At 34.3% G+C, this 23,573-nt stretch overlaps 3 protein-coding genes, 1 long non-coding RNA gene and 1 other non-coding gene across 7 annotated transcripts; 3 read left to right on the top strand and 2 right to left on the bottom strand.

Moving 5' to 3' along the window:
• Window positions 1-1,615: 1,615 nt before the first annotated feature.
• On the bottom strand, window positions 1,616-4,106 carry LOC115996627. The gene is made up of 2 exons (XR_004093654.1): window positions 4,016-4,106; window positions 1,616-1,803 (listed from the first exon to the last, which is right to left on the bottom strand). It is a non-coding gene; the product is annotated as an uncharacterized LOC115996627 (long non-coding RNA).
• Window positions 4,059-7,250, top strand: LOC115996624 (CASP-like protein 4A3). Of its 2 annotated transcripts, none has more exons than XM_031235954.1 (3): window positions 4,059-4,775; window positions 5,920-6,049; window positions 6,899-7,250. In XM_031235954.1, exons 1-3 carry the CDS (start codon window positions 4,183-4,185, stop codon window positions 7,091-7,093), a joined length of 918 nt encoding a protein of 305 aa, XP_031091814.1. In that variant the 5' UTR covers window positions 4,059-4,182; the 3' UTR covers window positions 7,094-7,250. The 2 variants fall into 2 exon arrangements, with proteins under 2 accessions (XP_031091814.1, XP_031091813.1); XM_031235953.1 differs by having other exon boundaries at window positions 4,059-4,781.
• Window positions 7,251-7,413: 163 nt separating this feature from the next.
• On the bottom strand, window positions 7,414-13,496 carry LOC115996625 (general transcription and DNA repair factor IIH subunit TFB4). The gene is made up of 12 exons (XM_031235955.1): window positions 13,214-13,496; window positions 12,019-12,211; window positions 11,787-11,887; window positions 11,448-11,691; window positions 11,261-11,307; window positions 10,572-10,609; window positions 10,442-10,487; window positions 9,412-9,465; window positions 9,250-9,318; window positions 8,908-8,984; window positions 8,320-8,415; window positions 7,414-7,685 (listed from the first exon to the last, which is right to left on the bottom strand). Exons 2-12 carry the CDS (start codon window positions 12,047-12,049, stop codon window positions 7,643-7,645), a joined length of 846 nt encoding a protein of 281 aa, XP_031091815.1. The 5' UTR covers window positions 12,050-12,211; window positions 13,214-13,496; the 3' UTR covers window positions 7,414-7,642.
• A 3,738-nt stretch (window positions 13,497-17,234) lies between these two features.
• On the top strand, window positions 17,235-17,318 carry TRNAL-CAA. Its single transcript has one exon. It is a non-coding gene; the product is annotated as a tRNA-Leu (tRNA).
• Window positions 17,319-18,270: 952 nt separating this feature from the next.
• On the top strand, window positions 18,271-23,573 carry LOC115996622 (peroxisomal membrane protein PEX14). Of its 2 annotated transcripts, none has more exons than XM_031235951.1 (13): window positions 18,271-18,367; window positions 18,457-18,538; window positions 19,892-20,130; window positions 20,263-20,311; window positions 20,460-20,626; window positions 20,898-21,096; window positions 21,241-21,330; window positions 21,682-21,764; window positions 21,853-21,895; window positions 22,004-22,071; window positions 22,565-22,609; window positions 22,700-22,768; window positions 22,890-23,573. In XM_031235951.1, exons 2-13 carry the CDS (start codon window positions 18,481-18,483, stop codon window positions 23,355-23,357), a joined length of 1,578 nt encoding a protein of 525 aa, XP_031091811.1. In that variant the 5' UTR covers window positions 18,271-18,367; window positions 18,457-18,480; the 3' UTR covers window positions 23,358-23,573. The 2 variants fall into 2 exon arrangements, with proteins under 2 accessions (XP_031091811.1, XP_031091810.1); XM_031235950.1 differs by having other exon boundaries at window positions 18,274-18,367; window positions 18,443-18,538.

The raw sequence follows: 23,573 nt of genomic DNA, 5'->3' as shown, positions 1-23,573 counted from the left end.
GCGCGCACAAATACACACACACACACACACATATATATATATATATATATATATATATTCCTAATCAAATGACAACCACTCTCTATATGTAAGAACTTATGGATAAATTCAAATCATTGATCTAGTAGAGCAATACACAGAAGCTAAGTAAGATTGATACATATATGCTCAAGACGTTTCTGACTCTTATTATATTGCAAGTTAGAAAGGTGAAGGTATAGTTGTTGGGTTTGAGAATCCAAAGTGGGTAGAGGCCACGACATTGATTTGCACTGAATGATGTGGCAAGGTAACCATTGATTTGCACAGCTCATTCCAGAGAACTCATTTGAAACAACTCCAATAGGAAGCAACTTCATTTCTTTTGCTTTTCATATATATATGTGTGTGTGTTTGTTTGTTTAATTGGGTTACACCAATCCTTTGGATCCAAGTCATCTTCAAGACTTCAGCCTTCCCCCTTCTTCAATATTTGTGTCAATACATTAAAGCTACTTTTGTTCCAAGCTGTCAGATTTAAAACTTAATCAGGTGGAAGAAGTTGATTGTGAGAAAATCATTTTAAAAAAGGTAAAATTACACTTTTCATCTCTGAATTAAAAAAAAAAATGATATTTTTCATCTTTCAATTATATCGTCACTATTTTTTTGTCCCTCAATTGTCAAGTTTTTAATCCAACCCTAATAGAACTCAGTGACTAAAAATTCTATTTCTCCATAATTTAGAGATGAAAAGTGTCGCTCTCTTTTTAAAAAAAAAATTAAAGAAATAATAATAATAATAACTTTTTGAATGGTGGAAGGGCACATCTTTTGTTAGTTTACTTTTGTGTTGAAAGCAATAAAGGCAGCCCTTATTGCACAAATTTCTGTTTTTTGTACTCCCACTAAGCTACACATGAAAGATGGAAGTTGTGGGAGTTTTCTTTTCCTGATTGCAGAAAACAATGGAAATTGATGCAGTGAGAAAAGAATGAGATACTTAGCTTATTGTTATTGTGTTGAGAAGAGCAGTGGTTTTTGTTTTATATTAGAGGCTACCAAAGGAGAGAAATGATATATGATTTTTTATTGAATAAAATTTCGGTCACATGTGATTTTATTGATAAGAAACAAAAAGGAATAATAAAAATTTAAGGCTAATTTTTTTTTTTGGATGCATCAGAACATATCATATAAACAGAGAATAAAAAAAAATCATCGAATAAAAAAAACAAAATAAGTAAGAGAAGATTCAACACATTGTCCACATAAGATGCCAATGTAAAGTTAATTTATTTTAATATAATGAGTTTGACAAGTCTACCTACTTTTTCTTACTAACTAAGATACACACAGTACACCAATCACCAATCTAAATAAAAGCTCACATAGACAGTTTAGTTGATCATGAAGTTTGAGAACAATGACTTAGAGTTAACTCTCAGAACAAAATGGTGAAGGATAAATGTCTAGTATTTGTGTTCATCTGAGTTACAATTATTTCACTTTTGGGAACAACAACCAATCTAAATAACAACTTTTTCTTCTTAAATAATATTTCAAATTCCATTATTTTCAAATAAAGTGTAACCGCAACTCTTTTTTTTTTTTTTTTTTTGATAACAGCAACTCATTTTCTAAATAAATTGTTTCATATATGTATATGTGAAATTAGAATCAGAACAATATTTCTTGTACAAATGTAAATTTAATGTTCACAGTAAACCTAATCCTATGGGGTAGTTCAAGTGGCAAGTGAGCTCTCTTTGTAGGGAAGAGGACCTGGTGGTCCTCCCAGACTCGGAGCGAACGCAGGTGGACCTGGACCGTAATCAACAACTCAATAGTATTAGGTTATATGAATTTTTCTATGGTACTAATAATATCAAGTACAATTGTGTATGATATATTTGATTGTATCTGGTAATATAAGTATCAATACTGATAATACATAATATAACAAAAAAAAATAGTATATATAATTAAACTCAACACTAAAGGGCCCTTCACTACTCCTGCCCACATATAGAAGAGGTAAATCGTAAGATGTGCCTTAACTAATCTACAGGTCTCAAAATACATAGATTAATGCATACAACAAGTTTAAATTTATATCTCTAATTTTTTGTATCCTTGATCAAACTAAGCAATTTGCATTTGCTAGCAAAGCAAAGCAAAACTTACGATACTACGATAGGACTTTTCTACATTTTATATATACAACATAGAGACAGAGGTGTATGTGATGTTGAAAAAGTTGAGAATGATTAAAAATAGAATGCATGATTGAGTAAGGTTGATAGTGACCTTAGTTGAGGATGAGTAGTTGAACCATTTTATTTTTGGACCCTCAAAAAAGATTTGGTTAAATTTATGGATTTTATAATTAAAGCTTTCCACTTTACTACTTTAGGAGCTTCACGTACACTTGCAAATATTGACCCAAATTTTCGGAGATGTTATACCTTAGATCAAGGTTAACCCTACGCTGATCCTAAATTGTGTACTTTTTAGTATTAGAATTATGAACTTTTAGAATATAAATTGTGTTTTTAAGCCAAAACATATAAATTATATATGTCAATACAAATTATAAATTTTTAAAAGGTAAATTGTGAATATTTAGTATGTAATTGTGAACATTCAAAACCTGACTCCACTGGGTCCACATGATAATTTGCGGGTTTCTCCAAACAAACTCATTTTTTTTCCACACATGTGGCTTTTGCATTTCCATGGTCAAATTCATGGTCTTCATCCTTTTTCTTTTCTATTATTCTCTCCATCTTATTTTTAAAGACTTATGGTTTAAACATAAAATCTCAAACATTTATGCATTGTGATAATTGACCAGACAGTTGACTTGATAACCACAAGATTTTAAGTTCAACTCCTTGTGGGCGCTGCCCTTCTCGATTTGAGTCGTTTAATTATGGGCAACCTATACTTGGCTTACCTCTTGTGTTACTCAGAGCACACCTTCATGTAGCATAATTTAGTAGAAAAAAGCATATAACGCTAAAAATAATTCAATTTCCTTACTCTAAGTATTAATTGTTAACTACAGAGTATAATATTTGAATATATTTTTATATTGTATAATTTTTTTTTGAAGAGTTTGATGTTGAAATTTTACTTGATATATAAAGTAGAAATTTTCATCCATTATGTTTTTTAAAAAGTAATGTCATTTTGTAATTTTTTTTTAAATATTTGTACGCAAACGAGACTTGTCATTGGATTGAAATTTATAATTGTTACAAGTTATAAATGTTCGATATTAATTATCAAACATTTATATTTTATAACTGTTATTGGAATTAACCAATTCATGACATACAATATTTATAAGTCATGTTGTGGAATTTTTTTAGGAGGAAAAATTTTTTAGGGAAAACAAAATATTTGCCTATTTTAAAATGGACTAAAAGGGAAAATAAATAATATATGCATTTTCTTTTTTTTTTTTTACACTTTTTTAAAGTATATATGCCCTGAATGCTCCTGATTGATTCATAATTTTTCTTAAAAAATAAAAAGAATTATAATTTTTTATTTAATAAAATATGAGCATATAATATAATCGTTTTATTTGTTGAAAGTAAACTAATTATTATCATTTTCTTTTTTAAAGTGTAGTGTAACATTCTCTGATCTTTCATCGTTGGAAGGTTACTTCATACAAAGGGCGGGCCACACGTATCATCTCATCGAACTCTGCAATACGCACTTTTCTTAAAGTTACGATTAAAACTTTTTTTTTTCCTTTGTTTTTTTTATTACTTTTAGAGCGTGTGTATAGTAATTGAGTTTATTTAAATTTCAAATCAATAAAAATACAAATAGGAAAACGAAATTCATGTTTGAGTTAAAATATTATTGCCTTTTTTTAACTAAAAACAATTAATTTGAACAACGTAATACGCGTATATAAATAAAGGAATAAGTGGTGCGTTGTGCATTGGATATTAGTTGACTAGCTATGGCTTTTGGCATGAATGGTAAGTATTTTATCGTAATAAAGGTAACATACCTGGTCAGCCGGGAGCTAAACCTTTTATGATTTAAGTTGCCGATCGGACCCATTTCCTTTGCGCAAAGTTTCTCTCCACAAACAAAAAGCCTTTCGTTCTCTTTTTCCCTCCTCTTTTCATTTTCCCGATACTACTTGAAAATTTTTTTCCGGCGAACTAGTTCGGAATGGAGAAACCAGCTCCAAATTCCAACTCCAATTCACATTCCGGCCTCCAATACTACCAGAAGAGTCACCGGAAGCAGAGCAGCCATGTCTCCATGTCCGATAACGACTCAACAGCTAGTCCGATCGACTTATTCCACTCGCCCTTACGCTACGAAGAACAGTTGCAGGAATCGAACTCCAAGTCGCCTACCTCTAAGGCCATTATCGCCGTCGACAAGTTCTACTCCCCTCAACGATCCCCGAGCAAGCCGTCGTCGTCGGAGCAGCTCAGCTCGGCGCCGAAACCGCCGCCGCCTCCGCCGCAGCTCGAGCACCGCTCTTCCTCTAAGGTTTACCGCAACCGATCGTCCGTGGAGGAAGCGATCACCAGGGTGGAGCGCGTCGGCCGCCGCGCTGACGTGGAGGAGGGCGAGGTTGAAGGTGAGTGGAAATCCGAGTCGTCCGCCGATTCCACACCGCGGCATGTCAGGGTTAGTAAAGCGGCGTTAGGATTTAGGGTTTGCGAGGTCATATTTTGCTTGATTTCCTTCTCTGTCATGGCTGCTGATAAAACTCAAGGCTGGAGTGGCGACTCTTGGGATCGATACAAAGAGTACAGGTTTTTTTTTTTTTTTTTTACTTTATTTATTATTTTCTTTAATTTCTTCCCGGTCAAATTAGTTGATACTCCGTACTATTTTTATTTTTTTTTTAAATTTTTGCCCAAGAGACTCTTTTGGTATATAGCCTATATTCAATTTTATATCATTCCTACGAAATAGTACATCATACTATATTTGTTTTGAATACTATCCGACTCTATTAGAGGGTAGTATCTATTCAATATATCCGGGATACGATTCTGTGACTTTCCCTAAAAGAGAACCACACAAATGCCAACTGAGGACAAGGTGTTTTGCCAATATATTATATTCTAATTCTAAATTTAAAAAGAATAGTAAATCAACAGCACAGTTAGAACAAATAATCAACACAATTACTACGTATTTAATACGGTGTATTATTTACAAATTTTATCCTTTTTTTAAAATTGTTTATACAGCGAAGTTTTAAGGTATTATGAAAATTTTCCAATCTTGGAATGCAACTAACCTACAAACTAGAGATTATATTCATCAATATTGTTGTGCTAAAAATTTTTTAGTCTAATAGTATAAGTTTTTCCATAGATAGGTATTTGGTAAATAGTTGTTAGCGGATTGGGTTAGTGGGTTTGACTAGTTGATAGCATTAGCGGATTGTAGAAGGATGTTTGGTAAATTAGTTGTTAGCTGATTGTTGATAGCATTAGCTAATTGTAAAAACATGTTTGGTAAATTAGTTGTTAACCGATAGTTGATCACATGCAAAATGATTTTTCTCAAAAAGATAATCGAAAAAACTGATTTGAGCAACTTTTTGAATTTTAACATTTCAGAACAATAAACCGTTACAAAGAAGTTAATTAACCAAATACTTATATTGAATGTTTAATCAACTCAAATAACTAATAGTGGTCAAATAAGTCAAAATTGACTAATAAGCTAACTGTGTTACCAACATAATTTTGTTTATTTGTTTACATGAGCTAAACATCCTTATGCTTGGGGCTGCAAGCTGCCATGTTTTCTTAAATGGTAGGGGAAGTGAAATCATAGTGATTCTTTGGTACTTTTCACTTCTTTTGCGACTTTGTTCCTTCATTTAGTTTTTGTGTTTTGGGGCAACATATAGTAACTCACTTTGTTTGGGTACAGGTATTGCCTAGCATTGAATGTCGTCGGATTTGTATATTCTGGATTTCAAGGGTTTAATTTATCCTACCTGTTGGCCACAAACTCCAGCTCTTCTGGTCTGCGTCATCAGTTCAATTTTGTTATGGATCAGGCAAGTTTGCTTTTATTTTTACTCCAGAAAAAAGAGGAAAACAAAAAACACTACCATGGCCATTTTGCAAGAACAAAGGAATGAGACCTAGTATGAAGTTGGTACATGGCATATTAATAAGTTGATATGCCAATTTTGATAATTAACTTATGGGGGCTATGGGGTGTATTATTTTGCAGTATCTAGTACTGCACTTTATGTCTATGTCTATGGTTGTAGTAGGCGCTAATCAAGCGGTAGAAGTGTGCCTAGGAACTAGGCAGTTGACTGAAAAAGGAAAAAAAAAAAGTGCACGTGTGTGAGTGTATGTCAATATATCTACATTTTGGACAAGTTAAATTGGCCGAATTTGGCCAAATTCGTCGCCAACTCGGCCGAGTTGGGCGCCTAGTGGGTAATTTGCCTCGGCCTAGGAGCACCTAGCACCTAGGCCCATTTTTACAACAGTGTGTCTCGTGTATAATTAATGCCCCAAGAATATATTCACAAAGGCTGTATATAAATGGGAATCTCGGAAATTGATAGATATCCTAAGATGCTCAGATAATTTCATTTCATGTCACCTTTCAGTTTCTAATAATTATACCAATATTAAACCACTGAAACCTAACTTCACCATTTTTAGAAGGTTAACCTTAGCATGAAATGAATGATGACACCTTCATAAAACTGAAAGCTATTGTGCCATGGCCCCCCCTATCCTTTCCATTGATGCTAGAGCATCTATAATAGGAGGGATGGCTCAAAAGCTTTCTTTACCCTACAGCACTATATTGCCAGATTTGTCATGCATATATGCCACTGCCAGTGGAAAATAATGCATCTCACTTTCTTGTATTGGACATGCAGATTTTGGCATACCTTTTGATGTCAGCATCATCATCTGCTGCAACCAGGGTAGATGACTGGATATCAAACTGGGGAAAAGATGACTTCACACAAATGGCGAGCGCATCGATTGCGATGTCATTCCTGGCTTTTGTTGCCTTTGCCTTCAGCTCTCTTGCATCCGGTTACTGCCTCTGTAACCGCAACACTTCTTGATCTTTGAATCAATCGCCATCCATATTATACTCGAGTGTTTTCAAGAAACCGCTGCAAATTCTTACTAGCCCCTAGCACATTCTGAGGTTGTATAGATGTAACAGGATAAGAATAACATTTTCCCTATATCAAAAAGCTCCCCCTTTGAATATTCTCATTATCAGCCTCTTTGGGTACTCTAACTTATACTTGCAAACTGCAAAGCCCTATTTATCCGTTCCCTCCTCATACTATCTCAATCTCATCCTAATTACAGAACTATAAAATCCTCTCAATCGGTGGCTTTAATATTGATCATTAAACATATTAGACGCACAAAGTTTATAATAGAAATTCATTAATTTAAATTGATTGAAGTTATAGGAAAGTTTACATTAGCAAAATGTCTGATTGCCAATGAATTCCAGCAGGGTTTCTGTTATTCTGTAATGATGGAGTCATACCATAAAGGCATAAAGAAAAGCCTTCAGAACAGGTAAGCATCATAGCAACAAGAGGAAATAGACACCCTCCCAAAATGACCATTAGCCAGTGTCTTTTCTTCTGATCTTACGGTGCAGGTTCCTGTCCTCTAGCCTTACCAAAAACCGATCTGCATTGCGGGCAGTTCCCACGACCAAAATCAAGATGTCAGCAAATTCATACTTCGAAAAAAGGAACTGAGGTTAAATATATATTAAAGGCAAAAACTTGTGTGAGACCGTCTCACGGACCCATGAGACGGGTCATGTCAACATAATTTGAGCCATAGTTAATATTATGAGTTGGTCTTTGGTTGGTTTTTATGACCCAGATCATGTCAACCCGACCCATCTCACGGATCGAGACCCGTGAGATGGTCTCACAGAAGTATGACCCTATATTACAAGGCTACTTGTTGAGCAATTCAACCTAAATTTGCTAGTGTTCACAAAATACTGTAGACTTAGGAATTAGGATTTTTACTTCTCAATTAAGAACCTGCACCGTAAGATTAGAACTCAAGACTTTACACTTAACTTTTGTACACTGGCAGAAGTGTGAAAATTACCATCCCCAGGGAAGAAAGAGAAAGAACCATATGTAAGTTTTCCATGGAATGTTTTACCAGAAAAGCATATCCAATCCAAACAGTAAGATATAACCAGTGACGGAAACATATTTTGAAATCAAATACAAAAACTACACAAACTGTAGTGAGATTAGCAGTTCAAAGATTGAAAATATTATAACAAATAGCCACTTACCCGCATGTCGAGCATTGAGCCTGATGCTTGCAGAAAATGGATAAACAAACAGAGCATATATAGCCCATGTCAATTGTATTTTTGTGGCAAAAGCACCTGAATTGTTTTGTAAAGTTGACAGAGTCAGAAGCCATAATGGAATAATAATAATAATAATGGTCAAATATTGGAATTCAACTCATGGGCTAGTGATTTTTTTTTAAAAAAAATTATAAGAACAAAGAAATAAAAACTAAAATGAACTAAACAAACAGTATGCAAGTACGAGAGGTGGCATGATGTTGGGATTTTATACTTCCACTTTTCCCTAAAATTAAGCTTCATAGGAACCATGAAAAGAAAAATGCAAAAACATTTATCATTGACGATAATTAGAATTGTGCAACATGAAGAAAAGAAAGAATGAGAATACCAGCAACAATAAGAAAATGAATATTTATTTGATTCAATCTCTCCAACTCACAATATTAGGGTGCCAATTTCAGTATAAGATATAGGAAGGAATATCATATCCATTATATGAGCTAACAACTTCATCCTACTATTTCATGTACCCAAAGAAAAGAACCATATTAGTTAACAACTTACGAAGCACGGAAGTCAACTCCCACAGGCCTGGGAAGATGTAAAAAGGCACGAGAATGCAAATCCGTAGCAAACACAGTCTGCATGTTGTAACAGCTAGTAATTAGAAATTTCATGATATAGATTATATGTTAAATGTATTCACTATCACAACATAATACATTTACCCATCAAAAAAGTAGAAACAAATTGAAAAGATAAATTTATGGTATTTGGCAAAATAGAACTGAATAATATTAAGCACAAGCTCAGCAAACACAATATTCGGGTGTCAAATGCCTAAAACATCCACATGATATTAAAGTTAAAATCAATAACTGATATCAAATCAAGAAGAGACTTTACCGAAAGATATTGAAACAGTCCATCTAATATTTGGGGCTTCAAATATACACCATTAGTTATGTATGAAGCCTGTTAACCAATATAGATAATAATTAGTAAGACCAACAAAGAAATTCCGTGAGAAGATGCAGGGTGGCACTTGCAATATGTAAATGTAAATACCTGCTGCAAGAAAGCTGAATGTTGGGCTCCTATAGCACATGAATCTATTGGTACCTACAAATGTATTATACTAATACTAGTAAATATATCATCCCATTGCTGAAAGCAGATTTTGCTACTATTCCAAACCTGCCTCACCGCTCCTTGCTCCCCCAACACATACACAAGAACCCCAACTCAAGAAGATGTTGTATCATTGCAATCAGACAGCAAGTTACAAGCAATTTTTGCCCAAATCCAATATGTCTTGAATCATTTTGAATTTCTAGTGCATTTGAATAATTGAATGTAATTTATTTTGAATTCTGAACTGTGACTGGATAGATACTTCACTTAAGACTCCTTAATGTTATTCATTTGAACTCCAACTGCACACATTCTCTATTTAGTAATTGCATAATTCCTTTTAAGAGCAAATTCTACTTTGAGCTCTAGTGCTTAGAGCAGTAGTCCCCCAAGCACACATAGTACGAATAGCAGACATAAACATCAAGAATGTCCAAATGAGCAATTAAATGTTAAGAAGCACTGACTTAATTGTTCACAATAGAAAAAATAATAAAATTCCACAATAGTCAACTTAGATGTTCACAAACAGTGACTGAAAGTTTCACTACGGTTTATCTTGAGAATGTTTGAAAACAACAAAGGAATGTTCATGTGAATATGTAACACCCTTAGGTGGTGTACTGCCTTTTCACTTTCAAGTGTTCTTATCATCCATAATAACAAACCCCTTAAGGTGACAGGCAAAGCTCATAGTAGTCAAGCAGACTACTATCCTTTAATTCCCCACCCACCCACTGTCATATTGTATAAATAAAACGTAACATGTTGAATAAAAATCTCTGACATTCCTTCTACTAGAAATGAACTTAGAAGCATCATAACATCAGGACTCTATGCTTTAAAAAAAATTAAATAAATAAAAATAAAAATAAAAATAAAAACCTTTCATAATATCATATCAGTGTTCTTTACTTTCAATGTAAACTTATAGCTCAAAGAAAAACAAAAACAATGAATTTACCATTGAACGTTGAGCAGAGAAAATTGAATTCATGATGGCCACGTATCTGCAGAGAATACAATTTTAAGCATAAACCTGAATTGTGATTTGTGAAAAGTTTTTACTGCTCGAAAGACCATAAAACACATACTGTCCAGGCCCATCCGGAGATCCGTGAATACACAATATCTGCCATCAGCAAAACCATCTTTTCAAAAGAAATTTTTATCCAATAAATCAGGAGCAGATTTAAAGCAGGTGGAAAAACCAGAAGACAAATCAAGGCTGTACTTTTTACATCTGATGAAGATAATATCCACTAAATTATTTTACTTAAGCACTACTAACAGTATCATAAAAATATTTGGTGACACGCTGACACCATGTGAACAAATTACCCATAGAATACATGTTTCATGAACATTTCAAATCTATAAAAATATAGGTAAATATACAAGTAACAAGAAAGGCTAGTTGCATGGAAATTTTGGTTGACAATTTAGAAGGGACACTGTTTCTTGATTATACCTTGTGTTGCAGAGATCAATTAGAAAGATAATTCACGATTGTAGAATATTAAATACATTTACAACCAGAACACACATTAATGCAAATAGGTTATACCCAAAAAAATCTCTTTCATTCTGTTTTTTCATCTTTTGGGTTAGTAGTGGTTGTTTGGAGGAGATACTTCACTAATGACTTAAAAAGAAATGACTTGCATAATGGATACATGCAGCATATCCTCATAACCTAACAGATTCATGTTTCCATTTAAGAAAACTATATAACATGCAAATGCCATTAACTTCAAATTCCTCCAAGGACATGAAAGCATACCCGAGGTTGCGGATGGAGTGGCCCTGAACGAAACACCCTTTGTATATCTAAACATCCACACAGGTCAAGACGTCAAGTCCAACAATCTCAAAACATACATATTCAGATCATGCATACTTACATACTAAAAATATGTAAAAGATTGATGTCTAATAAATAACTTATTAAACTCAATTGCGGCGGATACAGCAGAGAGCCATTGAAAGTGACCCAGAGAGAAGCGAAGACCCAACTCCATCAACCGAATCTTCTTGACTCAATGACTCGTCCTTGTCCACAAACTCCTCCAATTTCTCCAACATGCACTCTGCCCTCTGATTTGGGGAGTCAGAGGAATCAAATATATAGTCACATGAGTTGTGCCCAGTGGCTATCACAACCACTTGGTTCAGCTGGCTCAGTAATAATATTGAATTCAAAAATGATATAACCTACAACAATTTTGTCAAAAGTAAAATAAAGTTACTGATTTGTGTCAACATATTTTAGCAAAACAAAATAAGGGTTTTCAATGTGATATGGTTACATGAGATAGGAATTTAGAGAATGTGAAGGAATCATTATTCTTCATTGAGCTCCAGAAGAAAGGATTGGTGTCAATCAGCACCATCAATAAGCTTACATCATCTGGTAATTTTCATGCAAAGAAAAGAAATCAATACAGGGAATGAATTTGGATAATGTTATTGTAGCTGCAGGCAGTATGGAGTATACTTGCAACAGATATGTAATGTAAGAAATAAAGAGATAAGGCATGCCTGTGTAAAGCTTTGATGATGCTGGAGCCATAGCCACTGGCTGATCAGGTAAAGATTATGGCAAATGGGAAATAGACAAGCTCCAAAGCAGTGATGCTGAAAGTAGAGACTGGAGGCCAGAGGGTGCAATGGAGATGATGAATGCTAGGATGAATGATTTCTTTGTTTGTTTTTCCTGGATTCTTTTCTATCTCTTAAATAGGTATGAGCACAGACAAAGCACAAAATTTCAATTCCAATAGATCAGAAAAGTGTGTTCATTGTAATTAAACATGTAAGTATGACCAGAAAAACAGAAATAAAAGGACAAAGGAACAAAAATAGGCCTAATATGCTAGAAAGCAAAGTAGGAGTCAATTATTAACCTTGCCTCAATTTCAATAGATAAATACATTTCTTTTTTATTAGAAAACAAGGAAGACATAAATTATGCAGCAGATGACAATGCGATAAACTTCAAATAGGAATAAGATCTTGTTGACAAAGAGGAACTTCAGTGAAGTCATTAAGTGAACCAACATAGATATGGGTAAGGGTGAAAGCATACAAAATTAGAAAGGACATCATCACATGAAAAAAAGAAGGTGGGGGGAGGGGTGCGGAAGATGCATAAAATGATATTAAAATATATATATATATATATATATATATATATATATATATATATAACTGATTTCTTTTGAAAATAAATTCAACTTGCAAACCACAAAGCCTCTAAACCTTTGGGACAGAAGAAAACCAGTTCAAAATGCCCCTTACTTGTCATTGTAATTTAAAAACCTTACTTTGTCATCATGTGGAGTTATTCTAGTAAGCTGAGAAAGATTTCTCAGTGATAGGAAATCCCCAAAATCAACTCAAAAATCCAGCTTAAAAATGGGCAAATTCTGTTAAGCACTGCCAAGCTTTTGTATGTTTTTTTTCTTCTTTCTTTAAAAAGCAATATATATTCTCTTAAATTTATTTCATAATACTTGACAGAACACAAAAATGCAAATGATCACAGTGGACAGATAATGTAAATACCTAATTTACTAATACTTATAAAGTGAAAGATTTCATATTTTTCGTGCATTCAACCATATACTATATATATACTGCATTGTTCCTTATACTCCGTATATAATTATATATACACTCCAATCATATACTATATAGTGCAATGTTCCTTAACTAATTACGAATTAGTAATTACCTCATCGTCGGGCTGCCTAGCGGCGAAGCCTGTCTAAGGACCTCGAAGAGTAGTCGCCGTTTCAACTGTCCCGCGTCGCAGAGAGGCAGAGACCGGAGAGTGGAGAGTGGAGAGTGGAGAGTGGAGAGTGGAGAGTGGAAAGTCGGAGACGGCGAGACGCACCAGATGAACAGAGTCCAGAGAGGCTGAGGGCGATTAGTCGCCGAGAGTGAGACAGTGCAGTGTTCCGATTAGGGATTTAGGACGGAGCTGAGAGTATGAATCATGAGAAAAGTGACCAAATATCAATTTTGGTAGCGACTAAAATTTGAGTTTTGATCCATATTGTTTAATTAAATATTAATTTTTATGAGTTAATATCGTATGTGGTCCTCCGAGTGTTTTCACAGCGTTTAATTCTAAACTTTTAAATTATCATGCTGTAGTCTTTTCGTTAGTCTCAGCTGTTTTGGCTGTAAAAATTATGGGCAAAATCGTCATTTTACTCCACACCAAGTTAAATGTGTAGCTTTCTCTGTAGAATAATCCCTAATTGCATACTTTTTTTTGAGAAATCCCTAATTGCATACTTATTCTTCTTCATCTCAAATTCTCAAACAACCTAAAGCACAAATTCAACCCATGATTAACATTCCCTAGTCAAAACCTAAAGCTTGCATCTTTACATACACATATATATCTTTACATCTTCTTCTTTTTTCATAAGAACTTAAATTCATTGGATTTAAATCAAATTAACATTGTAACAACCATCAATCGAAGATTGATTCAAAATAGAACGCTTAATTTAACCCCAATCGGCAACCCTAGACCTAAACACCACCAAAATATACATTGTCAATACGAAAACCTAACCGCCGAATTCGTACAAAGTCCTACCCTGTCGCTTAAGAGCATACACGATGTCCATTGCGGTGACTGTCTTTCGACAAGCATGCTCAATGTAGATACCAGCGTCGCGGATCAGTTCTCAAGGAAGATCTTGAGGACGCCGCGAGTCTCCTTATAGATGAAACTGGAGATAGGCTTCACTCCACCACGGCGAGCTAGACGGCGAATGACCGGCTTGGTGATGCTTTAGATGTTGTCCCATAGAACCTTACGGTGTCGTTTTGCTCCTCCCTTTCCCAAACCCTTACAACCCTTTCCACGCCCAAACATCTTCGGAAATTTCTTCTCTTCTTCGCTAAGGAAATCTGACCTTTCAAATATTTTTGATTTGTTCGGATTGAATTTGCACTTTAGGGTTGTTTGAGAATTTGGGAATTTGCAATGAAGAAGAAGAAATATGCAATTTGGGATTATTTTACATAGAAAGTTATGCATTTAGCGTGTGTAGTAAAATGACAATTTTGCACCTAATTTGCACGGCCAAAATGGTTGAGATTAACAGAAGGACTACAATTGGTTGAAATTTGAAACTCGGAAGACCATGGATGGTAATTTTAAAGTTTAGGATTAAACGTTGCGAAACCACTAAATTTGGAGGACCTCATATGGCATTAGCTCTAAGTTTATATAATGATTATTGTCTATATCTACAATCTACCTTCTATAATTTATATTTATACATCAAAACATAATAAGAGTCAATAAAGTTATGTCATATATTAATGGAAATTAAAAAATATTAGTGTAATTATTTGTTCAAAGCATCAAAAATACCGACCACTAAATAAAAGTGGTCAAAATTATTTTCAACCCTTTTAATTTGTTATAATTTTTTTTTAAAAAAACCTAGAGTCACATCATTTTTCTTGTTACTTTCTCTCAAAGCGGCGCCTTCTTCTCCTTACTTTTTTTTTTCTCAACCGCACAATCAGTCTTTCTCTTTCTCGCAACCAAGTCCTCTTCTCTGTCAAGCTGCCATGTTGCTTTGATGATGGCATGCTCATGATATTTCGAGGCAAATCAAATATCATTGCTACTAAGTGTTTAGTGTTGTTATATAAAACCGTAAACAATTAAATAAAGATGATTGGATATTGAGTTATGAAGTTGCGTGATTAATAAAATAATATTTTATTATAATAAAATTAAGTCAAAGGACAATTACTATTGAATCAAATTATATGGACAAAAAATTTTCTACCATCTAACATGCCAATATATGATTAATCAGGAGGAAGGCATCATTCATACTCAGACTAATCTTCGTTCGTACTAGGCCAGCCCAATTATGAGGCAAAAGATGGTTGAAACTCCCGATCTTTCTTAAAAGTTAAGAAATAAGAGTACATGGTTACTCACGCTAACTAAACTGGTTAATAATTAAATTTTTTAAAGTCATGACACTATCAACCAAGTTATATTAATTAATAAATAAGAAGAGTTATATTACTACACTAATCGTGAAGAATTTTGGTCTTCCTAGGTTTATCCACTATTATTTATTAAGATCGGTATCCACTCTGTTTTCAAATGTAGGCAGGGGCGGAGGCACACCTTGGGGTAGGGGGGCCTTGGCCCCCCCCCCCAACCCCCACCCTATTTTTAGTAGGAATATATGTATATATATTATTATTATATAAAATTTTTACAGTTTTGCCCCCCTCTTAATTTTTAAAAAATTTGTTATGTATATATTAAATGAACTCAATATATTACACTTTTCAAAAATGTAAAAATTATACTTTTCGTCCCTAAGTTATAGAATAATTGTAGAATTCGTCTCTAATTATTGTTGGACGTGCTCACTTTTTGACTCTAAGATATACAACGTAATTGATGTTGTAAATTCCGTCGCTTTACTAACAAAACATTAGGGACGAAATTTGCAATGTTAGTATAGCTTAAGAACAAATGGTGAGTACAACCTGTTATTAAAATGACAAAATTTGCGACGTCAATTATAGCTAAGTTATAGAATAATTGTAGAATTCGTCTCTAATTATTGTTGGACGTGCTCACTTTTTGACTCTAAGATATACAACGTAATTGATGTTGTAAATTCCGTCGCTTTACTAACAAAACATTAGGGACGAAATTTGCAATGTTAGTATAGCTTAAGAACAAATGGTGAGTACAACCTGTTATTAAAATGACAAAATTTGCGACGTCAATTATAGCTAAGTTATAGAATAATTGTAGAATTCGTCTCTAATTATTGTTGGACGTGCTCACTTTTTGACTCTAAGATATACAACGTAATTGATGTTGTAAATTCCGTCGCTTTACTAACAAAACATTAGGGACGAAATTTGCAATGTTAGTATAGCTTAAGAACAAATGGTGAGTACAACCTGTTATTAAAATGACAAAATTTGCGACGTCAATTATAGCTAAGTTATAGAATAATTGTAGAATTCGTCTCTAATTATTGTTGGACGTGCTCACTTTTTGACTCTAAGATATACAACGTAATTGATGTTGTAAATTCCGTCGCTTTACTAACAAAACATTAGGGACGAAATTTGCAATGTTAGTATAGCTTAAGAACAAATGGTGAGTACAACCTGTTATTAAAATGACAAAATTTGCGACGTCAATTATAGTTTAGGGATGAAAAATGAGCACGACCACCAATTATGGACGAATTCTACAATTACCCTATAACTTAGGGATGAAAAGTGTAATTTTCATATTTTTACCATTGTATATATTTTGTGTTACGTGAAAATTTTGAAAATAATATTTGACAACCTTAACGATCGTACTCATATAATTATATATTCATATATTATATTATTGCACAAAGTATAATTACAAATAATTATCAGTAATAATCGACACAATCATATTTATGATGTTTATATATACTAATGTCGACCAATATACTCTATAAATTTGGCCCCCCCAACCTATTATTCATGGCTCCGCCCCTGAATGTAGGAATTATTATTATTTAAAAAAAAAAAAAAACACTACGCCACTTGTGCTTTATTATTACACACTTATCTTGTTTACGTTTCTTACAGCCTTGGTGGTTGGCCGTACACGCAGGCAAAGCCCGGAAGGGAAGAAAATTATCGAATGAAACAATACTATACAAATATAATAATAGTAAAATTAAGGACGCTAAGTCAGGATGGCCGAGTGGTCTAAGGCGTCAGACTCAAGTTTTGATCTTCGAAAGAAGGCGTGGGTTCAAATCCCACTTCTGACAAAATATAATAATAAATAAATACTACGTATATTGTGGCACATGCAATTTTGAACCACCCTTCCCACTTGGGGCACCGTAATTAGAATTTCCTTTTTTCAGTTTTGACCCATACTTGAATATTTTTGAATGTCTTGATTCCAAAATCATTTGCGAACTATCTAAATGTATTTAAAATATATGTTCCCCAAATATATACCTTTTTGTATAATTCCATATGAAAGCAAGTAGTTAAAAAAAAATGATAATGAGTAAATGACTAATATGAAGGACAATTACAGGGGTAAGAGGCATTTTTCCCATATTTATGAACAAACTAGCAATAATAGTGTGTTTTGCAAAAATTAGTGCTTATTGTATGTTCAGGTTATTACATAAGAGTGCTATTTATATTGGTGAATATTCAAGTGAGAATATGCTCTAAGTAAAAACTGAGGATTGATTTGATCCATCTATCTAAGTAGATGAGTTGATGAAAATAATGGGAAAATGAGCGGGACAAAAATGCTATCATTATCTCAATCAATTTTCCTCTTGCTAAATGATGTGGCACATTGAAAAATAATTTTTTTTTATATGATAACATGGTTGCTACTGTTGCAAATTTGCTAAACCTGACAAAAGGCTTTCGCAGTTGCTACTGCGGCAGTCTTTTGTATATTTTTAATATATATTTTTTTTATTTTTTAATTAATTATTTATTTTTGATGCGATGTGAAAGTGAAATCTTTCTTTAAAAGTAAAAAGAGTATTGCAGAGATATAAAAAAAAATAAAAAATTATAAATTTGATGATGTAAAATTTTTAGAAGTAAGAGAATATTACATGGATAAGGACAATTGTTAAAACAATTATTTAACACAAAAATATAAAAATGGATAAACCAATGAAAATGCTGAATAAAAACCAAGGCATATTGAAAAAATGTCGACCTATAAAAGCCAGGACCCTGGGGGCTGGGGACATGGAGTCTAATCTACTTTGGGATGAGTAAAGACTGAACGCACTTCCCTTCTTCACACTTTCTAGTTTGTATCGTCATCGCCTTATAGGAAATATACACAATTTCTCTTCAATCATTTCGAAAGCTTCTGCTATTTTCTTCCACTAATTCTTCTTTGCTCAAGATTTTGTACTACAGAAGAGGAAGAGCGCGTGAGTGGACATGGCGAGTCAGTCCGATTCTCCTCCTAATCCAGTCGACAATAAGCCGCAAATTCCAGGTTTTCTTTTTGCTCTTTATGTTATTAGATGTTCACGCTTTGGTGAAATTGAAGCTCTGATACTGTATTCCCGGAAAGATTAGAGCTTGGCTATTTGTTTGTTGCTTACTACTGAATGAAAATTAATAGAGAGTTATTTTCTCGATTGGTATTGCTCTGATGATTAGTGTGTAAATTGATCTTGAAAAGGCGACTTGATGTTGCGAAATACTGCCGCCATAGACGGACTCTTTATTGTTTAGTTATTGAATTTGAGTAGAAAACAAGAGCCCTTAAAAATAATCTTCTCGTACTATTTTGATCCTTTAAATGAAGTACCAGTTTGACTATTGTGGATTTTATGCCAAGGAGGAAGAAATGGTGTGTGTGAACCTGCTGCAGAAGTTTATAGAAAAAGGCAAATTAGTGTAGCCGAATACTACTTAAAATGTTTTCCATTTAATGCCTCTGGGAAAAATAAACTATTTAATGTTTCATTTCTTGCATCTGTTAAATCTTTGAATCAATTACCAGTCTGACTATTATGGGTCATGAGTTTATATTTTGAATTTTATGCCAAAGAGGAAGAAATGGTTTGGGTGATCCTGCTGAAAAAATCTTTATTGAAAAGGTGAATTGATGTAGGCTGACACTGCTAGATTGTATAATGTTTCATTTCTAACTTTGCCTCTGGAATAAGATTGTATAATGTTTCATTTCTTGCATTTGACTAGAAAAAAAACATCCCTTAAAAGTTGTGTTATCATTTGCAACTTATTACTGTTAATTTCGACCATTCTGGATCATTAGTTTATGTTTTGGTGGCAAAGAGGAAGAAAATGGTTTGTACGAACCTGCTGAAAAATGTTTATTGTTGAACCACATTCTTGGTTGTATATGGAATTCTCAATAGACTAAGCGGTTACACTTGTCGTTTAGAACAGCAGTTGTATCATGTATGCCCACTGAAATGTAAGATGTTCTCCATGACATAGAGAAGACTCTAGAGCACTCCAGAGTCCTATTTATTCTTGTCCTTTAGAACAGCAGTTGTATGCAGTTCAAACTGCAACTTTATGCATAAGAACACTAGTCAGATATCCTACTATATGGCATTATTCCAAGTTTCTTTTTAAGCTTATATTGCTCTAAATGAACTTTTGTTCTACAGATTGTCATAATTTTCATGCTGTGTTCTCATTAATTATGTGGAGTACAAGGATCATGCTACTTGATTTTATTTTTCCATTTTTATATTTATCTCTTCAACTTGCTTTTGTGTTGCAATAGAGACTAATATATGTAATCATTACTTAAAGGTTTTACTCTCCAATTTTCTCAATGCTTACATTTTTTACTGTGCAACAACTTTAGAGTCTGTCCAACGAACTCCTGAAGAACATCAAGTTTCAAACCCAGAAGCTCCAAGGGAGAAATCTTCACCTTCTGTGTTTGTAAATTCAGAACCAATGCGTGAAGATCAAGTGCAAAATGCTGTGAAGTTTCTTTCACACCCGAAGGTTAGGGGATCTCCAGTCATGTATAGGCGTTCTTTTCTTGAGAGGAAGGGCCTCACAAAGGAGGAAATAGATGAAGCTTTTCGCCGGGTTCCTGTAAGTATTTGTTTCTAAATTGATCTTAATTTGGCATTATTTGAGCATAAAATGCTAAATGTTGTCTGGAAGCAATGAATCATAGTCCAACTGTAATTATCTTTTGATTGTACTAGTTTGCTCAAATTACAGGATCCTACCCCAGCCGTTTCTAGTACACAAACTACTGTTGCAAATCAAGGTGATAATATATGTTACATTAAAAATTTTAAAATTTCCCCTTATTTTAAGAATTGAGCAGTTTTGACCGTGATTGCCCCCCCCCCCCCCTCCCTCTCTCTCTCTCTCTCTCTCTCTCTCTCTCTCTCTCTCTGGTTTATTGGTAACAGAAGGACAGTTGAAAACTTCATCAAATATTCAGCCACAGCCAGTACCTGCTGCATCTGCAGGTACCATGACAAAAGTGGGCTACTTTTCTCAATTCCATTGGAGTCATGCAGTGGTTGTGGTTGGTGTACTGGCGGCTTCAGGAGCTGGTACTGCAATTCTTTTTAAGGTATTAACTATTGAAGAGCCTCCGAATTTATAATTCCATTTACTGTTAAGTGCTCACTTCTCTGCTGCTTTCATACAAGATAATTTGCAATTTTTATAAATAGAATCTTCATTTGGAACTTTCCAATAACCTCTCCATTCCTTTCAAACATTAAAAGGAAAAAAAAAAATGTAAGCCGGTGATGCTTTTTCCTCGTGATCATGCTGATAACTGGTGTATATTCTGGGTAAAAAGACGCTGTTAAACAATGTGTGCATTTTTTTTCGTCCAGAAAACTATAATTCCTCGATTGAAGTCTTGGATTCGGAAGGTTGTACTGGAAGAAGAAGCAGCAGAAGAGGGTGCTGTGAAGGGAATCAATTTGAAACCTAGTTTGGCCGAAGAAGCTGCTGTTGCTGCAAAAGCTGCAGCAGCTGCAGCTGCTGATGTAGCTCGTGCAAGCCAGGAAATGTTGGCCTCAAAAACAGAAGGTATTTTCCAATCAAAGACCTGCTCGTTCTTCTATCAAATCTTTTCAGTGCTAAATCATTTGTTTTGTTTTTTTCTATTCCATTTTCAGTGCTGTCTAGATAAGCTATAAAATAACAATCAAATTTTGTAAATTTGTCTTTCAGAGAAGAAGTACTTCAAGGAGCTTACAGATCTATTGAATTATCAAGTACAAGAGATGAAATCAATGACTACTGCAATACAGAGGTTGGAAGGTAGGCAAAAATTTGTTTTCTGGCCATAAAATCTTTAATCTTCAAAGACTTACTTTCCTTACCTAGTTTTCTTGCAAGTCCTTTCATTTCTTCAAAATGATTTTTTTTTTAATAGTACCTAGTAATGGCTTATAAAAATCAAGCCAGTACACAAATGCCAACAATTGATTCCGTGTTTTCTGAAGAGTCTGTTATTCTCTAGTAAAATGAATGTCTTATGACATTTTGCCTTACATTATGCCCCTTTGATGGTTGCCTCATTTACACCTTAAGAAAATGAAAATTAGTTCATAAATTTGTTTCATCAGTGGATGATGTGTGCTAGCAGATAAAATTACCTGTCTGTTTCAGGACCAAATAATGTGTCTGGCAGACCACCATTCTCAGAGCAAGATAATCGCAAAATTTCAGTCTCTAGTTCACAGCCATCACAGGTGAGCTACTAAGCACCGTAACACACATTACAATTTCTTGCCACACATTTGAGTGAATTTTAAGTACCAATTGTATTTGATTTTCCAGCAATTCTATACAAATGGCAAAGTGGATACTGATGCACGCTCAGGTTCTAATTTCAATGACATGCTTACATCTGCAATTCTTGCAATTTGATTTTTTTTTTTTAATTTAATAAATCTGTTAATTTTGTGTTGGAAACTTAATTTCTGTGCAGTAAGATCTTCATCGCCACCCACATCTGTGGAACCTTCTGACCCTCCACATCCAAAATCTTACATGGAGGTATATCTCTCCTCTGGTTTTTTATTTCACTCTATTCTCCATGTCATAAATTCATTGTTTTATGATAATTGTTCTGGTTTCAAGCCTCTTATATACATGCTTTAGTTCTCCATAATATTGGCACATGGCACTAGATTTTGTATAATTAGTGATTGGTGTTTTTTCAAATATTGGACTAACCATGTCTGAGTATGGTACAGGCTTAAAGGTGCCTCCTATAGTTAGGGCCTACTTAGGACACCTCGTGGTCTAACTAAAAAAAATATTGGACTAACCATTTGAGATCAAAGTCAAGATTGGTTACAACATAGTTTCTAAATGTGGCTGTTTCAGGTGCTTCTACCACCTACTAATCTAGAATGCATTCATGTCATGATAATCTCACTTACAATGTGGATTTCTCATGAAACTTTGGTGCCACAAACTGACCATGAATGATTTAATAGTCGAAGTATTTGGAGAATGAGTTCTAATTTTTGATATTCTGGAACAGATAATGGAAATGGTTCAAAGAGGGGAGAGACCTTCCAACATTAGAGTAAGTTGAGGCATTTTGACTTCATTGTTTGAAGTTGACTGTTTCTTGGACTACTATTTTATGCACTCTTCGGTTAATTTGATGTTTCAGGACATTAATGATCAACCACCGAATCCTCATCAACCCATACCTGAACCTCTAGTAGCACCAAAGCCTAAGGTTTCTTTTTCGAGTGCTAATCCTAACCTATCATCTTTGGTTGTGTACAAATTCAGAACTGTAAATACCATTTGATTGTTTTCTGCTAATTTTATTATATTCTTCTCACTGTCTACATCAGCCTTGGGAAGTTGGTCAAACTCAGAACAGTTCAAGCAATTTTATTCAATCTCAAGGCAGCGGTGATGCCTCGAGTTACGGTGTCCAAGATAATAATCAGTTCAATGGAAGCGCTTCAACCCCTTGGTGGCAACGCAAAAATGCTAGAGTTACAGAAATCGAATCTGAAGATGAACAGATGTTCGGGGGGCCTTCTGGTGTGCCAACCAACGAACGAGCTCCCCCACGGTCCTGGGTTCCTCCCCAGCCTCCTCCAGTTGCAATGGCAGAAGCAGCAGCAGCGATCCGACAACCTAAAAAGTCTGCATTGCCGAAAGATCAGCTGACAGACGACCAGTTGCTGGGGCGCTCATCGGAAATTTCTGATGACTTACAGAGGATTACAAAGATCTCTGAATCAGGTGGTGTTGGAGAAGCCAATGGTGTGACTCAGACACCATTAGCAGATGATGTGCCAGCTTTGGAATAAACTAAGAAGTCATATATGTTTGATTTTACTTCTTCTTCCCCCTCCCCAGGAACTCAACCTGATCTTGTGCTTGTTCTGCAATTCATTATTATGGTCAATACTTGATATCATAGTAATAATTACCAGGTCTTCTGTGCCTTTTGTGGATTATATAATACCATATCTCATTTCTGGATTTCCTTTGGAAATAAACAAACAAGATAGTTTCTTACTGGA

This window comes from Ipomoea triloba, chromosome 11 (assembly GCF_003576645.1).
Source record: "Ipomoea triloba cultivar NCNSP0323 chromosome 11, ASM357664v1".
Taxonomy (NCBI): Eukaryota; Viridiplantae; Streptophyta; class Magnoliopsida; order Solanales; family Convolvulaceae; genus Ipomoea; species Ipomoea triloba.
This window is presented reverse-complemented; position numbering and strand designations above follow the sequence as displayed.

Excerpts from the sequence above, each read along its gene's own strand:
- LOC115996624 (XM_031235953.1), top strand. The coding sequence starts at position 4,183 with ATGGAGAAACCAGCTCCAAATTCCAACTCCAATTCACATTCCGGCCTC. Across the intron at positions 4,782-5,919 it reads GATCGATACAAAGAGTACAG|GTATTGCCTAGCATTGAATG; the intron begins GTTTTTTTTTTT and ends GTTTGGGTACAG. Across the intron at positions 6,050-6,898 it reads TCAATTTTGTTATGGATCAG|ATTTTGGCATACCTTTTGAT; the intron begins GCAAGTTTGCTT and ends TTGGACATGCAG.
- LOC115996625 (XM_031235955.1), bottom strand. The coding sequence starts at position 12,049 with ATGGCTCCAGCATCATCAAAGCTTTACACAG. Across the intron at positions 8,416-8,907 it reads GGAGTTGACTTCCGTGCTTC|GTGCTTTTGCCACAAAAATA; the intron begins GTAAGTTGTTAA and ends AAAACAATTCAG. Across the intron at positions 7,686-8,319 it reads GCTCAATGCTCGACATGCGG|ATCGGTTTTTGGTAAGGCTA; the intron begins GTAAGTGGCTAT and ends CCCGCAATGCAG.
- LOC115996622 (XM_031235951.1), top strand. The coding sequence starts at position 18,481 with ATGGCGAGTCAGTCCGATTCTCCTCCTAATCCAGTCGACAATAAGCCG. Across the intron at positions 20,131-20,262 it reads AAGCTTTTCGCCGGGTTCCT|GATCCTACCCCAGCCGTTTC; the intron begins GTAAGTATTTGT and ends CTCAAATTACAG. Across the intron at positions 21,097-21,240 it reads GTTGGCCTCAAAAACAGAAG|AGAAGAAGTACTTCAAGGAG; the intron begins GTATTTTCCAAT and ends TTTGTCTTTCAG.